Below are 17,496 nucleotides of genomic sequence, written 5' to 3'. Positions count from 1 at the left end.
GGGCAGTGCTGTGCCCCTCCATTCCTCACCCACACAGGTAAAAATAATCTGGGACATGAACAGGTCCCTTTGGATTAAGGGACGGCCTTAGAAGGGCCTTTGCTCCTCAAAAAACTCCTTCAAATGCCTATCTCTTCCTCTGCCCTGATTTCCCTTTTGATTCCTTCTCCCCTGCACTGCAATCACTAACTGCAGCCAATAGCTTTTCCCCTTGTTTTTGTTTTGTTTTTTTAAAAAAAGTAAACATTATCTTTCTACCCATCCTGACTAGCTACTCTTGCACACAGGTGCCTCAAATTCTCCCATGAGGTCTGCAGCAAACATGGTTCAGCAAGAGAGAAAAGGAAAGCATCTCAGAACCTCAGGTTTTCTCCTTTTACTGCTGAGAATTGTTCTCAGAAAGCAGGTGCACGTCAAACAGCTCAACCAGCCAGAACCTGGGATGCCATTTGACAAATCTCTCTTTCAGCTCCAGAGGAAGAATGGCTTTTGCAAAGTGCTTGAATTTTATTGTATTAATTATATAGGCACCCACAGTAGCAAGGTGCGTGAGTGTGTTCCCACTGTGGACATCCTGTTGCCTCCCTCACAGAACCAACAGCTAAAATGCTGGTTTGATGCTTAAACAGTTAAACATCACCAGTCTTCTTTAAACAAGACCCACTCTTACAACTGTGTCTGCACTTTCCAAAAGGCTACTCATTATTTGACATAAATCCCTGTTTTCAAGAACAGCCAGGTTTTCCTCTTCTAAAGAGGACTGATGCTCTGAATAGCTCTTCAGAAACTAACACCATTTAAGAAAATCGTGGGTTTTTTAAAAAGATCTGCATCCACAGTAGTTCCACCAGATGCTCACCACTCTTCAAATGCACCCTCGGATCACAGGTAATAGGCACCTACTTTTTTCACAGCCTGTATGTTTCTAATTCAATTAGATTACCACACACATTTCAGCTTTGGCCCTTGTGTAGGATAGTTTTAAAGAAGTGTTACACACAAGTAACAGGAAAGTGAAGAAATTATCATGGGGTCTCCACCATTACATTGTCCAGCTGCTAGCTGAGATCAGGACATAACACACCTCAAAACGTCTCACCTCAAACAGAAGGATAGCTGCAAACAGAAAGCTGGATCCTCCTCTAAATGACATTTCTCAGTAAGACGACAGAAGCGTTGCTCTCCTGCCCACTATGAGTCAATGTAAAGGATGCTTACTTTCACCGCACTGTGTTGGTAGCAACGCCCATGTCCCTTTAGACTCCTTTTGGAACGGCACAGATAAAAGCAGCGTTTTACAGCTGCAGCAAGCTCAAGAAGATAAAAAAGTCCCTGTATGCACTTTTGTCATGTTCCCTTGCCTGCCTCAGGTGAGACTAATTGCCAGCACTTGGACGTGACTCCTGTCAGGCACCAGTCTTGCTAAATAAGTACTTCTGGCTGTCTCAGCATTGAACTCTGGGAGTGCGAGAGATAAAAGTGAGACACGGGGAGATCAGAAGAGCCTGTGTGGTTGAGGACCTGGTCTGAAACAAAGGAGCAGGACCGTCAGGGGGGTCTGCAGTGTTGTTCTAAAACAACACTGATCCATAAAAGACCAAGGCATAGGTGTGGAGGAAAGGAATGATGTGTTTCTGTCTCTGCTAAATTATTAGTTTATTTTGAAGAGGACAGGAACATAGCATGGGGAGATCATCAGTGCAAGCCAGCACCACAGGGAGCCAGATTCTCACTCTTTCACAAACCAGACTTCATTGCGTCGCCCATGAGGCTTCATAGGGGGGTCGTAACCATTGCATAAGTAGAAATCCTTCCGGTATGCAGCTTCACTCCCCAGAGCAGACTTCAGCTTGGCAGCATAGTTCACGTAATCTGTCTCTTTAGCATAGCCACCAAACTGCCTGCAAAGAAACCAAACACAGAGGGGTGTTAAACAGACCTGGAAAAGCCCAGAAAGGAAGGGAGGGAGAACACTGTACAGCCACAATATATTCAGCCATGCATTTTGATCCAGGTCCCACCAACATACACTCATGCAGGCACTGTTCTTTGCGAACCAGCGCACTTTATCTGTGATAGATTAAGTCTCAAGGGTTACACAGCCAGGGTGCAGTCATCCATCAGCAGACCCCAAACAGACGCACATATATATCAGTCAGCAGAATGGCCCTGCCCTTTGAATCACCGCCATATCAGAGGAACAGCTTCCTAGAATACAAGGTTATCTCCAAGTCGGCTCAGCCCACAGTCTTTACACCAGTGCTGTCAACAACCATATTCACTGTGGTGTGAACAAGCATCTGCTGGAATCCAGATCACAAAGGGAAGCCAAACTCTAGCTAGCCCAACGAAAAGGGGAGGTAGGAACAGAGTTGTTAACAATTACAGCCTATGATACTATTTAAAAGGGGTAGGCTGGAATTGTTCTGGCTTATGTTGACCTCCCACCAACAGGAACTGTTTCCACAACAGCCTGCACCTCACCATCCTGCCTCAGGGCCAAGGTTTGAGACAAAACAGCCTGTTCTTGCAGAGGTGGCTCACACTGGCAGCAAAGGCCAGGCAGCAGTTGAAGGCGAGGGAAGAGCCATACAGTTCAGTCAGCCAAAATAATTCAAGCAAGAATACAGGGGAGCATCCAAGGGGTTAAATACAAGGTGAAGAGCATACTGCTATTGCGATGCTGGTTTGAGTCCAGGTTGCCAGTCAACAGCTGAAGACATTCAAAGGTGATTTGAAACAATGCAATAGCTGCTTGTTTCCATGATGGACTCTGATATGAGTCCATCTAAATGAGGCTTCAGCTGACACATGCAGTTTGATGCAAACCACACCAAAGGACATTCCTGATGATTAAGAACTATCTTGATCCCAGAAAGTGGAGGAAACAATAGTTTTCAGAGATTAGAAATGACCCAGTACCTTCATATTCACCCTCCCCTGCTCTTCACCTCCCCAGGTGAAACAAAAAGCCTTTCAGGTCTAACCTCCACACTTGTTTTCCCAGTGAAAAAAATCCATATTCCAAATAGGTGCAACATGACCAATGATAAGAAATTACATAAAACATTGTCTTCAGTCTAGAAAGATCCCTCCATCTCCTTCTACCACATGCACCCCTCATCCAGCAAGTCACCTGGTAAAACCAACACTGCTCTTCAGAGCACACTAGGGACCTCAGCACTTGGGACTGGAAATCCCAGGATGCTTTCTTACGTGGAATAAATGGTCATCCCCTGTCTCTCTTCAATCTTAATGCTTTCATCGCTAGGACAAGGTGGGTTGGCTTGAAACTGGCTCGGGATCCGCAGAGAGATCTTCACTTTGTGCTGTAAGGAGCCATCTTCAGCAGGAAAAGCAGTCATGGAGACAGGAGCAGTCATGCCCATTCCAACCCCTGAAAGAGATACACAGACATTACTAAAAAGGTCTAGGTTCTTAAATTCACAAAAGTTAATTTTAGTTTAGGAAAACTCCTCACACTGAACTCTCTGTCAGTCAAAAGTGGGGTCTTCTGGGGCATGCAGAACACCCACATTATGCTTCTGCTTGGGCCAAACTTCTCTCTCCACTGACTACACAAGGAACCTAGGAGATAAGGGCCCCAAGTGACCTCTGGATGCCTTTTTATTAATGGTGACCTGCTTTTGTGGCTCTCAAACATATAGCTCATTCCACTGAGACACTCTGTTCTGACAAATCACCTCTAGCACAACAAGGTCTATAGTTTGGGGGCAGGTCGGTGCCACATGGAAATCTACATCAGTATTTAAACTGTCATCATCTGCGCTTAGTGGTGAGCCCATAGCCAATACTGGGCGACAGGAGCTTTCTCCTAAACCCCTCCAAATGCTTCCAGACATCCTCCAAGTTCCAGTGCCCCAAAACTCAGAGCTGTTATGGCTTTCAGCAGGACTGTCCATGCTGTCCACCACTCCAGGAACAGCATGCTTCTTTTCTGCTTATTACTGCTGAGAGGTACCACATCACACTGAAGAACATTTTTCTTCCTTCTTTTTTCAGTCGTAGGAAACCTCCAAGGCTCAGGATCGGGCAGCCACAGAATGAGTTGAGATCAAACCATCTTTCTCATTTATTTTGCTTTGATACCATACCTGTCTCTGTGGCACATGTTATAGAAGGCATCCTTTCTCCTACAGCAACAGTGATCATCATCTTTCCAAAACATGTTGCTGTAAACGCCATTTCCCTCTGCATCCAGCTCCCACTCCCATTAAGACTATACAAGTCCCTCTACAAGATGCCTGGGAAAGGTGTGAAAGCAAATGTATATGCCTCAGAACTACTCTGTGGTCTTCTACTCCTGCAACAATTGATTACTGATGTGGATACTTCAGTAAATTGAGAATTAGAAGCACTTATCTGGGAGCACCATTATAAAAGATTACAAAGTACCATTAAAAAGAAGCTTGTTGTTAATTAACCTTTCATGAATAAAAATAGCTGGTGTATGATAAAATATCAAGGTCATAAAAGTTATTTTACTGCCTACAAAGACACATCAAAGAACCGAAGTGCCCCAGAAACCCTCGATTTCATTAGCTACTGCTCACCCAAGGAGCTGTGATAGCTGTATGTGTGCCCGTCCTCACATTATCCCAGCTGCAAAACAACTCATTCCTGCTTAAACAAATAATTTTTGAGATTTTTACCCTGAAACAGAGATGGGTTAGGAGTGGACTCATAGCACGAGTTGGCTGGGCATGCTTTGACCTGTGGGAAGTTTTCTTTTCGCAGCGAGGGGCCATCCCCACCACAGAACCCCTGTGCTGAGAGCCGCAATCCAGGTGGGCCCACAGTGCCACCACTTCCATCCCTCCGGCTTTTACCAAGCCTCTGCTAGTGGCGATCAGCCCCAAACACCCGCCAAGCCCTGAGGGGCGGGGAGCATCTCTCACCCTTGTCGTTGGTTCCTCCGACGTACTTGAGGAGCTTGAGCACCCCTTCCTTCGAGGCTTCGTCAAAGGGCTTCCCCACCACCTCCACCACCGCAAACCGCCCGCCCTCGCACGCCCTCTCCTCGTAGCTGAGCTGCTCCTGGGGAAGGAGATGGGGAAGGAGAAACTGCCAGCTGCCCGGAATGGCTGGGAGAAAACCGCTGCCCGGAAGATACCCGTTTCACCTCGCAGCGTCTTATCCCGCTCAGCTGGAGCAGAAAACCGCCCCCTGGACGAACAGAGCCCGGCCACCCTCTCCACCACCTACCTTCTTCCCCTTACTCAGCACCTGGTAAGGCCATGGCTCCACCGTGCTCAGCAGGGAGTTCTTGATCATGCCCAGCATGACTCCGCTCTGCTTGGCACCGCTCACCTCCGCTAGGCTCGACTCAGCCCCGCTCGGTTAAACTCGGCTCGGCTCGGCCCCGCCCGGGCGCGGTGGGAGGGCCCGGGGAGCGCCCCGCCGCCTGCTGCGCCCCGCCCCGCCCCCAGGGGGCGCCCAAGGGCCGCTGCGCCACGGCTGCGGGGGCGGGGCCGGGGCCGGGGGCGGGGGCGGGGCCGCAGCGCTCGGCGGGACGGGGACGGGGCCGGGGGCGGGGCCGGGGGCGGGGGGAGGCCCCGCCGCGGCGGGATCGGGGCGGGCGGGACGCCGGCGGGCCCGGGGGTGAGGTGATGGAGGGCGCCGAGAAGTGTGAGGGGCAGTAAAGTGAGGGGGGCGGGTGTTGTTCGTCTGGGGGAGAGAGGAAAACTGGAGGAAATAAGATACAAGGGAGGGGAAGTACTGACAAAGGTAATACATAGCGTGGAGGGGCACGGCTCTCCTGAAACTGCAAAATAGTAACTTTTTTTTTTTTTTTTTTTTTTTAATAATAAACGGAACTAAGGGGGCTTACAGTTGTTGTCTTTTAAGACAGTGGGTTTAAGGCAGCGTTGCGTGTCTCTGTGGATGTTGTAAGCTTTAGCTAAGGGGAAGATCTTAGAAGCTGCTCCTGCTATTTGCTCTCCCTCCGCTGACCTCTGCCTGCGTTAGCCCAACCGGTCAGCTCCAGCCAGGTCTCTTCCCAGAAGTATGTAAATGAACACAACAGGAGGCTTAGACAGCTGGATATATTTATTAGCTGGATATATTTATTAGCTGGATATATTTATTATCTGGATATATTTATGTGCATGGAGGATTTGGATCCTTTGTGATCACAAGAGGGTTTTAGTTGTATGAGCCATATCAAAAGACGAGTGACAGCTAGAGAAAGTGCCTTGCCTGGGATTGTTTGTTTAAGGAGAGGGTAGCAGAGGCAGGAATCGAATCAGATCAGAGCAGCCACCCCTGGCAGATGAAGCAGAGGCACCTCGAGGTGCTTGCTCAGCTGGATTCCTGCCTCCTCAAATAGGTGTGCGGCACAGAAGCAGGCTGATGCACAACTTCCCTGTATTCTTAAAGAGCAAAAAAATGAAATTACAAAAGAAACGTGACATTAAAGCATTTCCATCTAGAGAGAGAGGGTTATGCAAAGGCAGAGAAGTTAAAGCAGCTGGTCACGATCATCTGATCAAACAGGTCATGTTCAGGTTAGGGAGCAGGGCTGGAGCCTGACATGGACTTTTACAGAGTGAATGACAGGGGCTGCTATCAGTGGTGACAAGGCCACAGATCTAGTAATTTATTAACCATTTGTATTACTTGGTTTATTCACCATCATGCAAGAAATTGAAAAAATGTAATATACATTGCGTGCTGCAGTTTATATGTGCTTTTTTAAAACAAATGGTGAGTTTCTCCACTGAGCTGAGGAGTTTTGCCAAAAATACCAACTTGCACATATCAGTGTAGGAATACATGCACTGGCTCAAACCAGAGGTCCATCTTTCCCAGTCTCTGGAAGTGGTGGACATCTAGGGAAGAAGTAAAAGCATGCAGTGATCTGGTCTGACCTCCCACCTCCAGCTATCTGTGACTGAGGGAAGCCTCGACTTTCTGTTTCAAGTAGTCCTCAATTGATTTTATACAACTTCAGGCCACCTCATAAAATGCTTATGTCTAAAATATGAACATGGAAGCTGACATTTATGTTATATTCTTCCTCCAGATAGGCCAAAGTGACCAGCAGTCCCTACAGCCCCAAGCAAAGTGTGTAAAGCATCCCTTTGGAGGGACCAGCAGTCTGTGCAAGCATGCTGCTGATGCTACAGCCTAGCCTAGAAGCTCTGAATGCAGAATAACAAGGAGAAGAATGCCTTTTTCTCCCGTTATTCCTTGTAATTTAGGTAAATATATTCTGGGATCAAAATACTCTACATTTCCTGAAAAATTATGATTACAACTTCACCAAAGGCACAACTGTGTCTTTTTATCAGACTTTTCACAGGCTTGATTTTTCCCTTGTCTAGCTAAGCAATGTTTCAAATTCCCAAGCAAAATCCAAGGAGAGACATTACAAGTGAAGACTTCTGTTATTTTCTGAAAACCTGAACTCAAGAGAATTTACATCCAGGAAATATTTATCAGACTGTCTCATATACTCCTCCTATGTCCCCCAACTCAACTCCCAGGTTGCAGCCAAAATGCTGACTGTGTTACTTCTTACAGTTCATTCTGAAAGATTTCACATGAAACTAGTTTTTCCCCTTTCCCTCTGGAGGTTATTGTAGTGTCACTGAACTTCTTCCGATAAGCTCAGGCCTTGGGAATCCTGAAATAGCTAGTCCTCACTGTTTGTGACTGGAGAGTGTTTGCAAAAGAAGTCATGTCAGCCTTCCCCGCAACCATTTAGACACAATCCATTCTTTATTTTTGTTCTCATAAATTGCTTCATCAAGAGATTTAAAATAATAGTTTATTTTCCTCTCTGACTCTCCTGCCTATGTTTCAACAGATTTCAGGTACACAGTTGGCTGCAACACTGGATCAACACTGGGAATTTCTGTTTTGGATTTACCTTTAGATACCTGAAGGGCAAGTCCACTCTACACTGTTCAGTGCATAATTTGATTTCTGAACTGTTTTTTATCACCAGTTTTATTGTCAGGAAGCTACAGGGAAAGACAAGCTGAAGGCAGGGTTTTCTGGGTACTCCCTAAAGAACCAAAGCCCTTGGGGTACGTAATTGTTCTTTTTCTACAGATCTTAATTGTGCTAAAGGATGTTGGGAAATGTCTGGACGTCAGCACTTCCATATGGGGGAGATACTCTGCAAATTAGATACCAATTGAATTACTATCTGTGATTTGGGGGACTGAACTGTCTCTTAAGCTATTTTGGAAAATCCTTCTAGACAACTATCTATGCCATTAGGTATCTAAATAGTTTTAAAAAAACATACCCTTGTTTCCAAGGTTCTTGGCAGAAGTCACTGCCATGTCTTTCAGAGTGCTAGAAGTTCTGAACATATCTGCTGAATAACAAGGTTCTGAGTGCCCAGCTCCAGGTAGCTAAAAAAAAAGCTTTTTGCAGAAAGTGGATGTTCAAATTTGGTCCCTATAACCTGACACATCTTCAGTCTTGAAACATGATGCACAGACCAAGGTGATCCAATCCGACCCACCCTCTGAACATGTGAACAGGGCATTCTTTGCACTGATGGAGAATAGGTGAAGGCTGTATTTTGAAACATAGCTTCCTCTCTCCCTCCTTGCCCAGCTGTAAAAGCCAGGCACTAATCTATTTGTCTGCATTCATCAGGCATTCAGCACTTTTGAAGATCAAATTCCCCAGCTGTTTCAGATGGAGTGCTGTGAAAATAGGACAGAGAGAGAAATTCACCTGATCTTTATAGAAAGAGCTTCCTCTGGTAAGCAGAAAGAATGACTGTATAGCCTAAAGGTATTCACACTCAAGTAGACTGAGCTTGCCAACTCATTTTGCTTGGGACACAAAACAGCCATCACTGAAGAACAGGGTCAGATTTTACCTACTGACCTAGGTTTGAAAGGCATCAACAGTATGCAGAAGTTCTGGTCTCACTAAAGCTGACTTGTATGTCCTTTACTTTATTCTCTCTAGCAGCATCCCTTTGAGAAAGGCTTAAGCAGATGAAAAAAATAAAGATTTCCCTTTTTTTCCAGTAGAAAATTAACTCCTCTGAGGTCGCCTGCGTGCATACAACCTTCTTCTATTACTCGGAAGTCTCCGCAGCTGAGTATTTCCACGCCTCTGGCTCTGCAGAGAGTTCAGTCGGATGGGAAGGATGATTTTGCTAATGACATCGAGGCGTTCATTCAGTTCTTCTAACCTTTTCCTCATCGACTGGACTTCCCTCACAAGATTGTCCACAGCTGCAGAGACAGGGCGGAGACTACAGAGAAAGCAATAGAGGAGAATAACTCAGTGCAGGGAGTGTTACTGAGCGTGCAAAATAATTTAGCATGGCCTTGTGTTTCTCGGTGTGTAAGGGCCCTTCATGATGAAAGACTTGCAAGCAGCCATTAAGAGATGCTTATAAGGACACCTTGCCCCTTGGGTGGTGGGAATTCACCTGAGATGCCCCCATCTGAACCCAGGACATCACGAGCTTCAGGACCAGCATGGGCAACATGGTCTTTCCACTACCACCAAAGCACAGCTGGCTTGGTGCTGAATGACAGCTGGTTTATGAGCTCCCAGAAGCACTTCAGAGCACTCCTGCTTTAAGGGGGCAGCTGAAAATCATCCTGCTTGGCTGGAACCAGCAGGGGTAGAGAAGAAGAGAGCAGCAATGCGTGGGATCACCTATAAGGACATCCCAATGAAGGGCAGACTGCTGCATGCCATGGTGCAGCTGTGAATGCACAGTCCCCGTGTCACTCCAGGCTGTGCCTCTGCCTGAGCTGAGGGAGAGGAAGAGCCAGGTTTGACATCAAGACATGGCAAGGTGCGGGCTGCACTGATGTGCTTGGGGGTAACCCTGTCCCTTCCCATGGAGGGCTTTCTCTCAGTCTCCCTGTGGGTGTTACAAAGCTCTAATACTTATTCTAATCTTACTCGATATTAGTTAGTATTAATTAGCCTTGCTGTTAACCCACGGCAGACATGGAGGCTGGGCCAGTGGTTCCCATGAGTTACCATCAGTCCTCAACATTTCTAATGGACCAGCCTGTGTCCTTGCCAGCAAACTCTTAATTCAAAGTCCTATGCAGGAAATACGGCTGAATAGTCGCCTTACATTTTCCTGGACTAAAGTTAGAGTTTTCCAAATGCATGACTTAATATTGGCCCTGATAATCTTAGGCACCAATGAATTTCAGTACTGGCAGTGTGAAAGTTGTGATGAATTCTGTGCTAATAACAACAGCCACCAGGCAGCCAGGGAGAAATCCACTTGATGCCAAATGGCAACATATAATCTATCAACTATATCCTCCTGAAGCCCTAATTTGTACAGATACTGTGTCATCTCCAGACTAGTGCTATTTTATTCTTCTAGCCTTTCCTCTTCAACTGATTCAGTGCCTAGCAGTTGCGGATGGGTTTGTTTTTTTGTTTTTTTTTTTTGTTGTTTTTTTTTTTCCTGAAGGGAAAGCTGAGTTATGGAAGAGGACCACTTGCTTCATGAACAATTCTGATTTAAGTGATATTAGGTTTCTAGTTAATTCCCAGTATTCCCTTCTTCTCTCTTTCTTTCCTTGCCTTTTCCACTCTGTTTCTGGAAATATGAGATTGAAGTAAATTTTGTGAGTGTGCTCAATCATTAATATTTCCTGCAATGCAAAAGGGAAAATACAATGACATGGACTAGTGAATCGCTTTGTCAGATCTGGATGTTAGAAAATGAAATAAAAAACATGACAGGCCAAATCAGCTTCTTCTCCCTGCCCTGTGGCCAAGTCCATATGTGGATTTGTAGCACAATTCATTTTTCCTGCCTGTTCTCACAGGAGTGAGGTGCCCAGGACAGCCTACTTGTTCTTTAGGATAATTCTTACAATACAATCATGGCAATTGAGAATATTTCACAATAAATAGTGAGCAGATTATTCAGTTTACTAGAGTAATCAGAGCTACTAGCACAACAGATACCAAGACAGTGGGATTCATCTTCCCACAGCTGAGCAATCTGAAAGTTCATCTTAAAGAAGATGAATCCCGCTCATGGAAGGATACCCAGGAGATGACTGAATCCCACATCCAGATGAAGAGAATTACCTGGAGAACTCAGGTAGTAAAGCGTTTGGGTTGTTCAGCAGGGTGTGCTTCATTTGCCAGAAGATGCCATTTCCCCATTTCTCAAGTGTTTGAGTAATGCTGTTAATGCCTTCTATGTTGACCTTGTCAGCTAGGTTAGCAGGACATCCATGGAAGAGAGGAAGACAAATGTGACAAAACAAGAAAATATGAGTCAGTGGTCTGAGTTCGATTCCACTTCCCATCACTTGAACTGAGTTGCAATGAAATGCCAAATATTAAACATATAGAGGATCTAAATTAAAAAGCAGATAACTCTCTCTCACAGGGTAAATCTCTGCCTCCAGGTGCCCAAGTTTTCTGCTGTCACTGGATACCCCAGCTGATTATTTCTAAAATAATTTTTCTCTTCAGAAATCTCATCAGTTACCCAGGAATCAAGAAAGAGCACTCATGAATGAGCACTGTGTGTCTCACTCCAAAGGCAAAATAGGCGAATCTTCAGCTCTGAGTTACTGAATGTCTCTCAGGCTGACCCACCATCACTACCACCTCTTACCGCCTTCTCTGTAGTCCCATTTCTGATGCTGGTCAAGAAAGTCCTCCTGGGATTTACTGCAGGGCAAGAGGATGAAGAAGAGGAAAAGAGTCACCATGATGGCTGTTCATAGGATCTTGACTTCCCCCTGCTCTGTGGAGACAAAAAATCTTGTTAACTGCTTTATTTCACTCTCTCTCTCTTTCTCCACCTCCCACCTGTCACCCCACCACCAAATTTCTCTCTGATGATGTATTTCTTTAAAATGTTGTTGAAATTGGTCAGCCTAGCTTTTACAGAAGCAAAGAAGAATTTTCTTTTTCACAAGTACAAACCTGCTTACTTTTTTTTCAAGCCACTGAGTGGTATAGAGATGCTTCATCAACTGGCAGCAGCTAGGAAAGTAGCTTTGCTTCATATGTAGCTGTGATGGGATAGCATCTTATAGCTATAAATGCTATCAATGGCAGGAGGAGGTACTACAAGGTACAGAAATAGCTGCATCCCCACTTTGCAATTAGGGAAAGCAAGATACAAACCAGTGAAGTGTTTTATCAAGAATTTAATAGAGGCCAGAATAAAAACCAATGTTCTTTTTGATCTGATCCACTAACCAGTAGCAATAACTGGGATGTTGCCCACTGATGGAGCCTCAAAGGCAACCCCACCCCCTATGCACTGTCTCCATCTTGCCCTGGTGTCAGGGGGTCAGTTCCTCCTGAGCAAATCTGCAGAGTAGGCAGGACAGGTATATGAACTGATGTAAGCATTTACCTAAGCTCCTTGTCTTCTTTCAAGTTTACTATCATTCCAGAGCCAATGGAAGTCAGCCCAAACCTACAGGCCCTCCTGGACAAGTACCATCTCTAAATTTAAGAGGATAGATCAGTCTCTCCACAGTTTACTGATGCTAATTTGTTATTTTGTCTTAATTAAGTAGTCCCTCACTGTTGAATCTGATTTTTTTTTTTTTAATGTCATGAACAGCTGTTCTAGTAGAAACTGGCTGGAAATATCAACTATGCATATATTGCATATAGCAAACAGAAAGAATGCGTTGCCAGGTTCATGGCTTTTAGTGATGATATCAGTCATCTGTAGTCACAGTGATGGAGGGGCTCATGTGAGAAGTAGGCACATCCAAATTATCCAAATTATTTGCCGGTTCAGGTACATGCATCAAAAGTCTAAGACCTCACTGCAAAATATGAGGACATCAAATTACGTTTTGAATATCATATAATCCTCATCTCCTAACCATCTGGGAAGAATTCAGCCACCTCAAAACCTCCTAGAAGCTGTAGCAGATAAAGCAGTAAGTAAATAAATTATTTTACTTTGTGCCTTTCTTACATTCAATCACTAGTGTACTTTAATTGCAACTGCATTTATTCTTCCATCTATCTAAAATAGCAGTATGAATATAGCCATACTGATGGAAAATGTCATGCTACTTTCAAAATATTACTTTCCACCTGTCAGGATGTATTTTGTACTCGGTATTCTTCTTCTAATTGCACTATTCATTTAAAGGAAAAAAATTAATTGCCTTCTTCCTATCTCGCACATACATACACCTCTTCTTCCCCCCACTCAGAGCTGCCAAAATTAAGATCTCTAGCAAGTTTTGATGATATCACCAAGGCACAGAATGAAAAGGTCTTCATGGACCTTCTTGAAACTATTTGCATTGACACCACTGCTCCTCTGCCTCTCTGCTTTTCCAGAGAAATACTCCAGCCTCTAGACCTTTTTTTTTTTCCCTCTTTCTTTTGATGATTATGCACTGTGCATGCCTTTTTAATCTTCTCTGATGGGAAAGGACTTACCAGACGCCAGCGTCTCTAATTGCAAATTATTTGAAAATGCTGCCAACATCAAGGAGGCAGTGTGGCTTCCTAGCTCTGTTTTAAAACTTTATGAAGAGACTGTCCATTCCTTACCCTTTCTACCTCCCACCTGTTTCAATACCCGAGGGCTGGTATACTTTGATCTTTCTGTATTTGTTAAAAGAAGGGTGGTGATACATTCCACCTACATCTGATACTGAAAATTCACCCTACTTGATCTCAAGCTTTTTAAAACATCAGGTGTCCAAATGAATCACAAGACCCACACGCTCTATTTGCAGGGCCCCTCACAGACAAGTTTCTTTGTAGCTTTGCTCCCTGCATTCCTGAGAGCCTATTGTAATTTATTATCATAGTAAACATCAGGTTATAATCATCTTTGAAATAGATTCCCATATCTCAGCCACTTACACAGAAATTGAGCAATCTTTCCGCTCTTAGATGGAATTGTAGAAGGCAAATGGATATTCACTAACAAGGTTTCTAGCAGAAAAAGTCTTCAGGGTCATCTGTAATAGGAACCAGATCCCAAGTCTGCTGCAAGTATGTCTTCAGATCCGTTGCAGAGTTGCACTGGAAAATACTGTCAGGGTAGAACATGGATTGACAAGCAGGGAAAACTCGCTTACATCCTTGTATGAAAGCTCTTTCCTATATCCAGAGAATAACAATAACAACATAGCAGTTTTGGTTTTGTTACTATTAATTACAATAATAAGGCATGCTCTCTGTCAGAAAATTACATCATATTCTGCCCTTGGAGCAGGGGATGCTTAGTGATTCATGGGACAGTCCCTTCATCTGCAAGCAATGAAGACAGACATATTTGTCTCATTATTACACTTTTTTTTTTTTTTTTTTTTTTTTTTTTTCCTTCTTCCCTTCTTTTAACCTCTCAGTTCTTTGCTCCAACATGATAAAAGAGCTCTGCTACCTCAGTAACCCAAGCACACCTCTGCCGGGACCAGCAGTTGTGCCATGTGTGCCATGCAAGCCTGAATCCCTGCCCCAAAGCAAAGGAGTAAAGGAGTGCTGCCAGGATTTGAACTCCCATGTCTGTCCCTCTCCCGTTCACCTTTTCTGTTTCTTGCTGCTCCAGTACACTCCGGTTCCAGCGCGCATCTTTCATTACATGCAGCAGGGAATGACAACAGAGCACTGAGATTTCACTGGTACCTGACCCAGACTTCGGCACACTGAGGTCAAGTGTGATGACTGAAGTTCATTGCTGCTTGTGGGTTGTGCTGCCTGCTAGGATATGGGGGAATTGCCTAGGTTATCCTCCCCTGCTGCCAAACATAGCTTCATTTCAGAGAGCCCTCTCTCCCCTGAAGCCTGAGGAGAACACACTGCTCCTTTTGCAGACATGTGAGTTGTTGCATTACGATTCAGAGCTTGCTTGCCCCTTGTATATCAAGAGGGCTTCAAACCCTTCCCCACACTTCTGACTGCCCTAAATACATATACTCGCCTGATGCCATGCATGAGCATCCCAGTGTGTTTGCTCAAGCCCATGCTTGCTTTGAGAGGAGGATTTTGTTGATTAGAGTTAGCAACTACTGTAGTGATACCTAAAACAAAGGAATTTTTTCCTGCAATATTGGACTGCAAGTGAATTAGCTTTGTGGTTTTCATTTGAGACCCATTCTCCGCTTATAATTTTCCTAAGTTTCTTTTGAGGTACTTTCAAATTAAAGCTGAAGAGTGATACTGGGTTTTGGGTTATTTGCAGAGAAATAAAATATACTTTGAAATTTATCAGGGAGTTTGATCTCAGGTAAATCATAAATACACAAAATGTAGCTCTCACTGCAATGGTAATGGATAATTAAACATCAAAGTAAGTTTAAGAGTCTCAATTTTGTAAAAGATCTCAGTAGATAATGAAGGTAATTTTGCAGACATTTGGAATTTCTCCATCTTTAATAATGTTTTTAAGAATATTATTTAAAGAATATTTTTAAGATTATTAAGATTTTTTTATGAATATTTTAAGGTTATATTACTTACACACACGCAACTAAAATGTTCTATGTATGAAGTCAAAGAAGGTTTAGGTACTGTAAGTCAACCAGCTTCACATTAAAAAAACATATAGTAGCTGCACACAATTTCTTAGTTAATGCCAGTTCTGCCAAAGCTCTCAGGTTGGAATCCTGAAAAGACTCTGACCTTTTAGAGGAGAAAGCTGCCAAGACTGTGAATCCAGAACAGTCAAAGAATTTGCAAGCTCTACTTGCAAAGCGGATGGCATTTGTTAGCTCTCCAAGTAAAAAAAAAAATCAGGGTAATATAAACATTAGCATATGCTTGTAGTATTATGTAATAGTAGAAAGATCAAGAAAAATGCCAAAAGCAATTTAAAAAATTGGATCCTACAATATTAACCCAGCCAGAGTGGTACAGCTAGAATATGACCAGTTTCAAAAGCCCTTGTTAAAAATCCACTGTAATGTATTATTCTTTGGTTTATATGTGTGTGGGTATAATGCTGTATGTTGGTACACAAACACATCCAGCTTTGGGTTATATAGAAATAGCAGTATCTTGAGTTTTTCAAGTTTGGCAACATATTTGAGTTAAATAGCGGGTTTGCATATAATTAAGAGTTACACTGCTCATTTTCTACCTGGATGTTGTGTGAAAGCAAAGAGCACCTGAATCCCTCAAACAGCCTGACCATCCTGCTAAACAAAGTGATCTGATTGACGGCCCTGATGACAGACAGCTAGGGTGATGCTGTTGCCAGCAGGCAGGCATACTGATGCTAAAGAAGAATTTTAAAAAGCCATCCAAGTGCAAAGCACACATCTACTGCAAATCATAACATTAGTAAAGTACTGTTAGTTCTGAGGAGGTAATATATACCTTTTGCCTCTTCTCCAGGCATACCTGCTTTTTCAGGATATGACTTATCTCCACCTCTCTCTCATCTAGAGCTTGGTGCTCCCTCTTAAGAAGCTTTCTCTCTCTCCCTGGGTAGGCACTCACAGACCTTACACTTTCCATGTCTCCCTGTCTGGCTGTCTCTAAGGATTCACTCACTCTTCCTTTCTTCATTCTCCTTTCACTCTGCACACCCCTGTTCTCTGGTAATGTAGGTACCAATCCTCCAACCTCCAAGTCCCTGTCAGTCTGCTCATGTACCCTCTTCTCCTGGCTCTTCCCACAGGTTATTTTGTGGTCCCTCAACCCAACAAGATCTTTCTGAGGTGCATGGACGTGTCTCCTCCAGAGGAAGAAACAAACCATTCTGGGGAAGAAAGGCAGAGAATTGCATACAAGCATTACCTGTGCTCTTGAGGCCAGTCCTTCTGTGACGAGGTTTCCAAATCTCTGTCTCCCTGCTCCTCTTCTCCTCACCACCCCCTCTGCATTTCAGCTTGCAATGAGTGACGTGTCCCTCTTCATTTCCCCGCTTTCTGTGTTTTCACAGTCTTTCCGTGGAGCCTTCTCCAGCTGTAGCTCTCCTACCCCTCCCTCCCACTCCTGCAAGCTAGCCATCACCCCCCACACGTGGGAGCCTTATGGGAAGGAAAGCCTGGGCGATGGAGCCCCTCTTGAAAGCAGCTCTGTCTGCAAGGACACCCGTGTATTTTTGCCCTGGTTCTTTTGGGCAGCTCTCAACCGCTGGCTCTCCGGCACAGCTGTACGACTTCTCTTACTAGTCACAGTTTCCACTATGCAGCGCTTCTCTCTGGCTGCTTGAACCCTCCAGCCATCCAGCCATGAATTTGTACACCGTGTTGTTCCTGCCTTTTAACAAACATGCCAATTAATTCTCTGATGATTAGTTCATTCCTGATGCACTCTGCCAAATCTATTTCTGGTGGAATAAACAAGGAGGGATGAATCGGCTGCAGTGTTGTTATTTTTTTTATTCCTGCCCCCCTCCCCCATGTCCATGCATGCCAGATCAAACAGGCTCAGGTCTGGTCACTACTCAATAAAGAGATTTCTAAAGAAACACTAAGTGTTAAAGTGATGGTTTTTGTGAAGAAGGAGATGGACCCCCAACTCTGGTCCTGTGTCTGTGTCAGACTGACATTTTGC

The 17,496-nt window shown here is 44.3% G+C and overlaps 2 protein-coding genes across 4 annotated transcripts; both read right to left on the bottom strand.

Annotated features, from left to right (window-relative positions):
• Positions 1-1,635: 1,635 nt before the first annotated feature.
• HEBP1 (heme binding protein 1) lies at positions 1,636-5,371 on the bottom strand. The gene is made up of 4 exons (XM_032988345.2): positions 5,227-5,371; positions 4,920-5,058; positions 3,217-3,397; positions 1,636-1,901 (listed from the first exon to the last, which is right to left on the bottom strand). The coding sequence occupies exons 1-4, from the start codon at positions 5,302-5,304 to the stop codon at positions 1,730-1,732; spliced, it is 570 nt and encodes a 189-aa protein (XP_032844236.1). The 5' UTR covers positions 5,305-5,371; the 3' UTR covers positions 1,636-1,729.
• A 2,340-nt stretch (positions 5,372-7,711) lies between these two features.
• On the bottom strand, positions 7,712-17,115 carry LOC104365658. Of its 3 annotated transcripts, none has more exons than XM_032988346.2 (5): positions 16,735-17,115; positions 13,855-14,026; positions 11,615-11,746; positions 11,077-11,206; positions 7,712-9,250 (listed from the first exon to the last, which is right to left on the bottom strand). In XM_032988346.2, the coding sequence occupies exons 3-5, from the start codon at positions 11,709-11,711 to the stop codon at positions 9,028-9,030; spliced, it is 450 nt and encodes a 149-aa protein (XP_032844237.1). In that variant the 5' UTR covers positions 11,712-11,746; positions 13,855-14,026; positions 16,735-17,115; the 3' UTR covers positions 7,712-9,027. The 3 variants fall into 3 exon arrangements, with proteins under 3 accessions (XP_032844237.1, XP_032844238.1, XP_032844239.1); XM_032988347.2 differs by having other exon boundaries at positions 11,615-11,741; XM_032988348.2 differs by having other exon boundaries at positions 13,855-14,016.
• Positions 17,116-17,496: the final 381 nt, after the last annotated feature.

Source organism: Tyto alba, unplaced genomic scaffold (assembly GCF_018691265.1).
Source record: "Tyto alba isolate M040663 unplaced genomic scaffold, T.alba_DEE_v4.0 Super-Scaffold_2, whole genome shotgun sequence".
NCBI lineage: Eukaryota > Metazoa > Chordata > Aves > Strigiformes > Tytonidae > Tyto > Tyto alba.
Note: the sequence above shows the minus strand (reverse complement) of the source record. Positions and strands in the feature narration are given on the sequence as shown.

Excerpts from the sequence above, each read along its gene's own strand:
- HEBP1 (XM_032988345.2), bottom strand. The coding sequence starts at position 5,304 with ATGCTGGGCATGATCAAGAACTCCCTGCTGAGCACGGTGGAGCCATGG. Across the intron at positions 3,398-4,919 it reads CGGAGGAACCAACGACAAGG|GGGTTGGAATGGGCATGACT; the intron begins GTGAGAGATGCT and ends TATCTCTTTCAG. Across the intron at positions 1,902-3,216 it reads GGGATGACCATTTATTCCAC|GCAGTTTGGTGGCTATGCTA; the intron begins GTAAGAAAGCAT and ends GTTTCTTTGCAG.
- LOC104365658 (XM_032988346.2), bottom strand. The coding sequence starts at position 11,711 with ATGGTGACTCTTTTCCTCTTCTTCATCCTCTTGCCCTGCAGTAAATCC. Across the intron at positions 11,207-11,614 it reads ATGGGACTACAGAGAAGGCG|CTGACAAGGTCAACATAGAA; the intron begins GTAAGAGGTGGT and ends CTGCTAACCTAG. Across the intron at positions 9,251-11,076 it reads TTACTACCTGAGTTCTCCAG|TCTCCGCCCTGTCTCTGCAG; the intron begins GTAATTCTCTTC and ends CTTTCTCTGTAG.